General features: G+C 37.8%; 1 protein-coding gene across 1 annotated transcript; it reads left to right on the top strand.

Annotated features, from left to right (window-relative positions):
• The first annotated feature begins 332 nt into the window (after window positions 1-332).
• LOC140509161 (putative olfactory receptor 10D4) lies at window positions 333-1,274 on the top strand. The gene has a single exon (XM_072616992.1). The coding sequence runs from the start codon at window positions 342-344 to the stop codon at window positions 1,272-1,274; it is 933 nt and encodes a 310-aa protein (XP_072473093.1). The 5' UTR covers window positions 333-341.
• Window positions 1,275-10,806: the final 9,532 nt, after the last annotated feature.

The raw sequence follows: 10,806 nt of genomic DNA on the forward strand, positions 1-10,806 counted from the left end.
ATGGTACTACTTTGCAATCCGGTTTTCACAGATATACAACAATGAAGTCAGCACAATGGCTCTGTAGATTTTCAGTGTGGTAGTTCGTGTAATACCTCTTCTCTCCCACACTACTCCAACCTACCTTCTTTCTGTCTAATTCTCTATGGATATATCTGTCAGAGAGACCTTGGATCCTTAGCACTTTGTAATCAGAAATTGGGGACCCTGATAGCAGCTGTCTGCAACTTCTGGAGCAATTGGAAGTATTTCTTTCTCTTGATTTCAAAATCAATTTTTAAAATTTAATTATATAACACATTTCCTTTCACAGATAGTGAAGAGGTGACTTTGCCTTGGAAATGAGGAACGACACATTTGTGACTGAGTTCATCCTGCTGGGAATCCCTGAGACAGCAGGGCTGGAGACAGTGCTCCTTGTTCTCTTCTTATCTTTGTACCTATGCACACTGTCAGGGAATGTGCTCATCCTCATGATCATCATTTCTTCCTCTCGCCTTCATACCCCTATGTATTTCTTTCTGGGAAACCTGTCTATATTTGATATGGGTTTCTCCTCAGTTACCTCACCCAAAATGCTATTCTATCTTTCTGGTCAGACACCAGCCATCTCTTTTCAGGGATGTGTAGCCCAAGTGTTCTTCTACCATTTCCTGGGCAGCACTGAGGGTTTCCTATACACTGTAATGGCATATGATCGTTTTGTTGCCGTCTGTCACCCTTTACGTTACACAGTTATCATGAATCATCGTGTGTGTTCCATCCTGGCAACAAGCACCTGGATGTGTGGCTGTGTTCATGCTATTATTCTGACCTCCCTTACTTTCCAGTTACCTTATTGTGACCCTAACCAAGTAGACTACTATTTCTGTGACATTCCTGCTATCTTACCTCTGGCCTGCGGAGATACATCTTTAGTCCAATGGGTTAGTTTCACTAATGTTGGTCTCTTGTCTCTCATATGCCTTTCCCTCATTCTCATTTCCTATACTCGTATTGGGATCTCCATCTCAAGAATACGCTCCATAGAAGGACGACGGAGGGCCTTTTCAACCTGCAGTGCACACCTCACAGCAATCCTTTGTGTCTATGGGCCCGTTATCATCATCTACCTACAACCCACTCCCAATCCCTTGCTTGGTTCAGTGGTTCAGATATTAAATAATCTTGTGAACCCCATGTTAAATCCCTTAATCTACAGTTTAAGGAATAAGGATGTGAAATTTGCCCTTAATAAAATGTTGTTTAAAACAGGACTTGTTGAGAATGAATAAGCCTCTAATTATACATGGACAAAGCTTGATTCCTCCCTGGTGAATCCAATTTACTAACAGCATCTTTCAAACTTTGTTAAGAAACTGCAAACCTTTGCAAATTATTTTATCTATTGAACTTGCAGATTCTTACAAAATATCTTTATGTTTGTATGCAATTCCCCATGGTCTGTAATGAAATTTTATTCATATAAGAACATATTTTAATAATGAATATTTTTATTATGAACTTAATAAATATCAACAAACTTTAACACTTACATTTACAAAGATTACAGAAAAGAAAAATGAATATGGAACTTCCAACTTTTATCATATATAGTTCTTCCAAGCATATAAATCTCATACTGTAATAACAAAACTGCAATGCTTATCTGTCTGTCTCTCTCTGAAATTGCTTTTGCTCTCTTTGATAGATTTTAAATAATTTATTGATGCATTTTTCTTTCTTTTATTATTTTTAAAACTCTCTGTCATTTCCAACCATCTCCACCTGCCTCCAAAAAGAAACTCTACTTTCAAGTAGAGCCAAGAAAATCAATACACTGATTATGTCTAAAATATGAATCATTCTGTACTTCTAGTCTGAACCCTCTCTACTGAGAGATGGGAAACACAGTTCATCTTCAGTCTTTTGAAGTCTTTATTGGTCCCTGCGTTTGTCAGAATTCCGAAATCTTTCAATATTGTTGTCCTTTCCATTATTATGATCATTGTGTAAATTGTTTTCCTGGCTTATTTCATTTTATATCTGTAGTTGTTACTCAACAAATGAACTCGTTGGTTGATTTTCCTTTATAAACAAACTGCTTCATTGTCCTTTCATCCTGTCAGAGGACATGGGAAGGTAGAGAGACCCACTCACCCATCCCCAGCATTTCACTCAGAGCTATATCTCCTCTATTTTATAGGGACAGAGAAAAAAAAGTTGAGAAGAAAATGAAAAAGGCCAAAGTTGTGAAGGAGCACAGAAGTTGCTTTCTGTTTCTTTTCCTTTCTCTTAGTTCATGAAAAGGAATGAGAACTGGTTTCTTTAGTGGAAACTAGATAATATAACTATGCCTGAACCTATTAATTAGAAGTATTAATTAGAGCCTTGCACAACCCTCCCTCACTCAGAACAAAGTCAAGTACAAGTCATGTCATCATTTCTCTGATGGCATGGTGTTCTTTGGCAATGAAGGGCAAACACAACAATCTGTGAGTAGACTCTGCTGCCTGAACGAGGACCTAGCTAGCTAGATAATTCAGTTCCTGTCTGTCTCCCCCTCTCTTCCTTCTTCTATCCAAAGGAAGGTAAATTTGGATAGCTAGAGGATGCCTAGTTAACTTGGGGTTTACTGGCTAGATCCTTCCCTTCCCTTCCCTTCTTTTTCCAACACCTTAAAGTCATTGCACTCTGAAGCCCATAAATTGTACCACACTAGACCCCTGTCCAAGTGCCACTTAAGGGCTATTATCTGAACTCTCCTGACTCAAGTGTGATTTTCAATAGTAACTGTTGCTGTTTCCCTCCCAGTCTGATGTAGTTATTTTTCTTTGCCTCATTAATGGAACCATCCCCTGACTACTTATTAAACAAGAGTATTCACTGAATGGGTGTTACCTCACCCTAAGTGAGTACTGAATAGGTCTTGGCCTAAAGGGGGCAAAGTCTCCCATTGCATCCTAAGCCATCTCCAATGATCCTGACGAAATCTGGTCACTGAATTCAGACGGCTCTGGAGGAGAAGTGAGGCTGGTGACCTTGCAAGCCCTCCCTCACTCAAAACAAAGTCAAGTGCAAGTCATGTCATTATTTCTCTGATGGCATGGTGTTCTTCAGCAATGAAAGATGAACACAGGAGCCATGGCATGAACTGGTAGAAATTCTCAATATTTGACTAGTATAGTAGAATCCCTATGGTGAGATAACAAATCCCTAAGAGAGTTGTTACATTATTATTGTTGTTATTATTATTTAGCAAAGAGACCCATTTATCCAAATCACAGGAAAATAGAAATCAGAGAAGGTATACATAGGAGGATATAAGCCAGATAATACAGAGGCAAGGAGATTTCCCCAGTGGAAGCAAGGTGTCCAACCAAGAGAGAAAAAGAATTACAGATCCAAACGGAGGGGAAATTCCCTAAAACAATAAAGATATTGCATTTGGTAATTTGATTAGTATGGCTCTGAATAAGTAAATTAATTTAGGAAGATGTGCCATTTTTATGATTTTAGGTTGGCTTACCCATAAGTAACTGATATTTTTCCAGTTATTTAGATCTAACTTTATTCGTGTGAAAATTGTTTTATAATTGTGTTCATACACTTCCTGGATTTGTCTAGGTCAGTAGACTCCCAAATATTTTATATTGTCTACATTTATTTTAAATGAAATTTCTCTTTCTACCTCTTGCTGCTAGACTTTATTAGCAATATATAGAATTGCTGGTGAATTATGTGGGTTTATTTTATATCCTTTATATAATAACTTTGCTAAAGTTGTTAATTTTTTCAAGTAGTTTTTAATTAATTCTCTAGGATTCTCTAAGTATACCATCGCATCATCTGCAAAGAGCGATAGCTTTGTTTCTTCATTGCCTATTGTAATTCCTCCAATTTCATTTTCTTCTCTTATTGCTAAAGTTATTATTTCTAGTAAAATATTGAATGATATTGGTGATGATGCACATCCTTGTTCCACCCCTGATGCTGTTGGGAATGCTTCTAGGTTATCTCTACTACATATAACACTTGCTGATGGTTTTAGATAGACACTACTTATAGTTTTAAGGAAAACTTGATTTATTGCTATTCTCTCTTGTGTTTTTAATAGTAATTGGTGCTGTCTTTTCTCAAAAGTTTTTCTGCATCTATTGAGATAATCATATAATTTCTGTTAATTTCATTATTAGCATAGTCAATTATGCCAATAGTTTTTCTAATATTGAAAAATCCATGTATTCCTGGTCTAAATCCCGCCTGGTCCTAGTGTAATATCCTCATGATAAGTTTCTATAATCTCCTTGCTGATATTTTATTTAATTTTTTTCCATCAATATTCATTTGAGAAATTGGTCTATAATTTTCTTTGTCTGTTTTGGGTCTTCTTGGTTTAAGTATCAGCACCATATTGGTATCATTAAAAGAATTTGATAGGATTCTTTCTTTGCCTATTTTTCCAAATAGTTTATATAGTATTGGAATTAATTGTTTTTAAATGTTTGGTAGACATCACTTGTAAATTCAGCTGACTCTGGTGATTTTTTGTTAGGGAGTTCATTAATGACTTGTTCAATTTCTTTTTCTGAAATGGATTATTGCAGCATTTTATTTCCTCTTTTGTGAATCTGAGCAATTCATATTTTTGTCAATATTTATTCATTTCACTTAAGTCATCGGATTTATTGGCATACAATTGAGCAAAATAGTTCCTAATTATTGTTTTCATTTCTTCTTCATTGGTTATGAATTCACCCTTTTCATTTTTGACATTGGTAATTTTATTTTCTTCTTTCTTTTTATTATTTTATTTTATTTTTTTTATTTTTTATTTTTTTTTAATAATTAAATTTATTTATTTAACTTTTAACATTCATTTTCACAAAATTTGGGGTTAGAAATTTTCTCCCCTTTTATGTGACCAATCTGCTCTCTCTTCTATCATCCCTCTCTGCCATTGTCTCCATCTTCTCTTTTGTCCTGTAGGGCCAGATAGCTTTCTATACCCTTTTACCTGTATTTCTTATTTCCTTGTGGTAAGAACATTACAGCTGATCCTAACACTTTGAGTTCCAACTTCTTTAGCTCCCTCCCTCTCCATCTCTTCCCTTTGGAAGGCATGCAATTCAATATAGGCCAAATCTGTGTAGTTTTGCAAATGACTTCCATAATAGTTGTGTTGTATAGGACTAACTACATTTCCCTCCATCCTATCCTGTCCCCCATTACTTCTATTCTCTTTTGATCCTATCGCTCCCCATGAGTGTCGACCTCGAATTGCATTCTCCTCCCCATGCCCTCCTTTCTATCATCCCTCCCACCCTGCTTGTCCCCTTGTCCCCCACTTTCCTGTATTGTGAGATAGGTTTTCCTACCAAAATGAGTGTGCATTTTATTCTTTCCTTTAGTGGAATGTGATGAGAGTAGACTTCATGTTTTTCTCTCACCTCCCCTCTTTATCCCTCCACTAATGAGTCTTTTGCTTGCCTCTTTTATGAGAGATAATTTGCCCCATTCAATTTCTCCCTTTCTCCTCCCAATATATTTCTCACTGCTTGATTTCATTTTTTTTTTAAGATATGATCCCATCCTCTTCAATTCACTCTGTGCACTCTGTCTCTATGTATGTGTGCGTGTGTGCATGTGTGTGTGTGTAATCCCACCCAGTACCTAGATACTGAAAAGTTTCAAGAGTTACAAATATTGTCTTTCCATGTAGGAATGTAGACAGTTCAACTTTAGTAAGTCCCTTATGACTTCTCTTTGCTGTTCACCTTTTCATGGTTCTCTTCATTCTTGTGTTTGAAAGTCAAATTTTCTTTTCAGCTCTGGTCTTTTCATCAAGAAAATTTGAAAATCCTCTATTTCATTGAAAGACCATTTTTTCCGCTCAAGTATTATACTCAGTTTTGCTGGGTAGGTGATTCTTGGTTTTAGTCCTAGTTCCTTTGACTTCTGGAATATCCTATTCCATGCCCTTTGATCCCTTAATGTAGAGGCTGCTAGATCTTGTGTTATCCTGATTGTATTTCCACAATACTTGAATTGTTTCTTTCTAGCTGCTTGCAATATTTTCTCCTTGACCTGGGAACTCTGGAATTTGGCCATAGTGTTCCTAGGAGTGTCTCTTTTTGGATCTCTTTCAGGCAGTGTTCTGTGGATTCCTTGAATATTTATTTTCCCCTCTGGTTCTAGAATCTCAGGGCACTTTTCGTTGATAATTTCATGAAAGATGATGTCTAGGCTCTTCTTTTGATCATGGCTTTCAGGTAGTCCAAAAATTTTTAAATTGTCTCTCCTGAATCTATTATCCAGGTCAGTTGTTTTTCCAATGAGATATTTCACATTATCTTCCATTTTTCCATTCTTTTGGTTTTGTATTGTGATATCTGTCTTTCTCACAAAGTCCTTAGCCTCCATCTGTGCCATTCTAGTTTTGAAAGAACTACTTTCTTCAGTGAGCTTTTGAATCTCCTTTTCCATTTGGCTAATTCTGCTTTTGAAAGCATTCTTCTCCTCATTGGTTTTTTGAACCTCTTTTGCCAATTGAGTTAGGCTAGTTTTCAAGGTGTTAATTTCTTCAACATTTTTTTGGGTCTCCTTTAACAGGGAGCTGATCTGCTTTTCATGCTTTTCTTTTATCTCTCTCATTTCTCTTCCCAGTTTTTCCTCCACCTCTCTAACTTGATTTTCAAAATTCTTTTTGAGCTCTTCCATGGCCTGAGCCCATTGGGTGGGCTGGGACACAGAAGCCTTGATTTCTGTGTCTTTACCTGATGGTAAGCATTGTTCTTCCTCATCAGAAAGGAAGGGAGGAAATGCCTGTTCTCCAAGAAAGTAGCCTTCAATAGTCTTATTTCTTTTCCCTTTTCTGGGCATTTTCCCAGCCAGTGACTTGACCTCTGAATATTCTCCTCACACCCACCTCGCATCCTGATCCTCCCAGCCAGCGTTTGGGGTCTGAGATTCAAATTCTGCTTCCAGCCTTAGGGCTTTTGGTGGGGGCAGGGCTGCTATTCAGTGTGAGAATTAAGTTCAGGTGGTCAGGTCAGGGCAGGGCCGCCTCTCAGGCTCAGTTCCCTCAGGGGGTTTATGCACAGACCTTCCACAATGGATCCAGGCTCCCGCCTGCTTGGGGAGCCCCTGTCTGCAGCCGCCTCTCAGCTTCTACCTCCCAGGGGGGCCTGAATTTTGGGGGCACCCCACTCCCCTCTCGACCCACCAAAGAGACTCTCTCACCAACCCCCTTCACCTGTGGGCAGAGGGACTTGTGCGACCGCTGGAGATCCCGTCCCTGAAGCCTGCTCAGGTCTGCTTCTCTTGGTGCCATGGCCGCAGCAGGTCTGGGCTGGGCTGGGCTCCGCGTCTGCAGCGTGATGGACCTTTTGCGAGAGGTTTGCAGGTCCCTCTGTGGGTGGAGGGACCCGCGTGGCCGCTGGAGATCCCATTCCCAAAGCCCACTCGGATCTTTTCATCTCGGTGCCGCGGCCCAGGGCTGCTCTCAGCTCCCAGTCCCAGCGCCCAGTCCACAGCACGAAGGACCCCCCGCGAGAGGTTTGCAGGTCCCTCCAGAATAGAAATCTCCCTCGCTCCAATATTCCGTGGCCTCTGGGTGCAGAATTCACCGTGAGTTACTCCCCTGTAGCCGTTCTATGGGTTGTGGGTTCGGAGCTATGTGTATGTGCATCTTTCTACTCCACCATCTTGGCTCCGCCCCTCTCTTCTTTCTTTTTAATCAAATTAACCAAAGGTTTATCTATTTGATTTTTTTTCAGGAAACCAACCCTAAGTTTTATTTATTACTTCAGTAATTTTCTTACTTTCAATTTTATTAATCTCTCCTTTGATTATCAAAATTTCTAATTTGGTATTTAATTATGGATTTTTAATTTTTTCTTTTTCTTGATTTTTTTGTCGCATACCCAATTCATTGATCTCCTCTTTCTCTATTTTATTTATATAAGTATTTAGAGATATAAAATTTCCCCTAAGAACTACTTTGACTGCATTCCATAAATTTTACTTTGTTGTCTCATTATTGTCTTTCTCTTTGGTGAAGTTATTGATTGTTTCTATGATTTGATGTTTGACCCACTCATTCTTTGTAATTTGAATATATAATTTGCAATTAATGTTTAGTCTATCTTTTCATGGTCCTTTATTATATGCAGTTTTTATTGCATCATTACCTGAAAAGGATGCCTTTAATATTTCTGCCTTTCTGCACTACAATGTGAGGTTTTTATGTCCTAGCACATGGTCATTTTTTGTGTAGGTGCTATGTACCACTAAGAAAAAAAGAATATTCCTTTCTCTCCCCATTCAGTTTTCTGCAGATGTCTACCATAGCTAACTGTTCTAAAATTCTATTTATTTCCTTAATTTCTTTCTTGTTTTTTTTGTGGTTAGATTTATCTAGCTCTGAAATGGGGGGGTAAGGTCTCCCACTAGCATATTTTTGCTGTCTTTCTTCCTGTAACTCACTTTACTTCTTCTCTAAGAATTTGGAAGCTATATGCTTATATGTTTAGTATTGATATTACTTCATTGTCTATGAAACCTTTTAGCAAGATGTAGTTTACTTCCTTAGCTCTTTTAATTAGATGTATTTTTGCTTTTGCTTTTCCTGAGGTCAGGATTACTACCCCTGCCTTTTTTTTGTTTTTACTTCAGCTGAAGCATAATATATTCTGCTCCAGTCTTTTGCCTTTATTCTGTGTGTATCCCTCTCTTTCAAATGTGTTTCTTATAAACAATATATTGTAGGATTATGTTTTTTCAATCCACTTTGCTGTGATTCACATTCACAGTTATTATTACTAATTGTGTCTTTTTCTACATCCTATTCCCCCTCCCTGTTTATACTTCTCTCTCTTCCCCATTTCCTTCCTCACTAGAGTTTTTTTCTGATCACACCTCCTTCAGTCTGCCCTCCCTTCTTTTGCCTCCCTTTTCTTTCTCCCTTCTTCTACTTCCTTTAGAATAAGATAGATTTCTATAACGAATTTAATGTGTATGTTATTCCCTCTTTGGGACAAATCTGATGAAAGTAAGGTTGAAACCATGCTCCTCCCACTTCTTTCTTCTACTCTATTATATTTTTGAACAACTTCATGTGATGTTATCTATCCTATTTTGCCTCTGCCTTTCCTCTTCTCCCAGTTAAAATCTTTTTTTCACTCTTTGGTTAATCTTTTTATTATAACATCAAAGTCAACTTATATCTGCACCCTCTGTCTATGTATACCCCTTTAAATGCCATAAAAATGATACAGTTCTCAAGAGTTAAAAGTCATTTTTCCATGTAGGGATGTAAAAAATTTAACTTTATTGAATAACATCTTTTCTTTCTTTTTCTTTTTCCCTTTTTATGTTTCACTTGAGTCTTGCATTTGAGCTGAATTTTCTGTTCAGCTCTGGTTTTTTCATCACGAATGATTGAAAGTCCCCTATTTCACTTAATGTTCATCTTTTCCCCTAACAGAATATGCTCAGTTTTGCTGGATAGTTCATTCTTCATCATAACCCAACATTTTTTGCCTTCTTGAATATCATATCCCAAGCCCTCCAGTCCTTTAATGTAGAAGCTGCTAAGTCCTGTGTAATCCTGACTTTGGTTTCTTGATATTTGAATTGTTTCTTTCTGAACACTTGTAGTATTGTCTCCTTGACATGATAGTTCTGAAAGTTGACTACAATATTCCTTGGAGTTTTCATTTTGAGATTGCTTTCAGGAGGTTATTGGTGGACTGCTGAATAACTATTTTAGCTTCTGGTTCCAGGATATCAGGGCAGTTTTTCTTGATAATTTCTTGAAAGATGCTGTCTGTGCTCTTTTTTTTCAATTGTGGCTTCTGATAGTGCAGTAATTCTTAATTAACTCTCCTGGATCTATTTTCTAGGTCAGTTGTTTTTTCAATGAGCTATTTTACATTTTCTTCTTTTTTTCATTCTTTTGATTTTGTTTGAATGATTGTTGTTGTCTCATAGTGTTATTAGCTTCCACTTGCCCAATTTTAAATTTTAAAGAATGATTTTCTTCACTTAGCTTTTCTATCTCCTTTTCCATTTATCTAATTTTACTTTTTAAGAAGTTGTTTTCTTCAGAAGATTTTCCTTCCATCCATCCAGTTGTATTTGTTAAGGAATTGTTTTCTTCAGTCAATTTTTGTGCTTCTTTTTCCAACCTGTTCACTCTTTTTCATACCTCCAATTTCTTTCCCCAATTCTTCTTCTACCTTTACTATCTGACTTTTAAAGTCCTCCTTGAGCTCTTCTAAGAAGGTTTTTGAACTTGCGACCAATTCATATTTCCCTTAGGGATTTCAGATATAAGTATATTGACAACACTGGCCTCATCTAAGTTTGTGTTTTCATCTTCCCTGCCATCTCAGTAACTTTTAATGGTCAGTGTTTGTTTTTGCTTTATGTTCATCTTTTTTCTTTTTTCCTGGCTTTAACATTGAGCTCTTCTGGTGGAGCACAAGGGTCACTGTCCTAAGCTTGTTGTGCTATGTGCCAGGGGCCTGCTCCACTGGCTTTGTGTGCTGGAGCCTCAGGTGCTGTTAGCTGGAGATTATAGATTTCTGAAAGCTTACCTGGTGCTCAGCTGGAGTACTAATGGTGGTGTCTGGCATGTGCTAAGGTGAGATGAGGTTCTTCTGCATTTCCCTGAGTCACATTCAAAAACATGGAGGCCTAGCCACTGGAGAATGACTGCCCACCTAGGATTGTGCTGAAGCATAGAAGATGCCAGTATGTCCTGGGTTGCACTGAAGCACATGGAGTTCTGGCTGCTGGAAAACTCCTGCCAGCCCTGGGGTG

Source organism: Notamacropus eugenii, chromosome 5, assembly GCF_028372415.1.
Source record: "Notamacropus eugenii isolate mMacEug1 chromosome 5, mMacEug1.pri_v2, whole genome shotgun sequence".
NCBI lineage: Eukaryota > Metazoa > Chordata > Mammalia > Diprotodontia > Macropodidae > Notamacropus > Notamacropus eugenii.

Coding starts and splice junctions, on each gene's coding strand:
- LOC140509161 (XM_072616992.1), top strand. CDS start 342: ATGAGGAACGACACATTTGTGACTGAGTTCATCCTGCTGGGAATCCCT.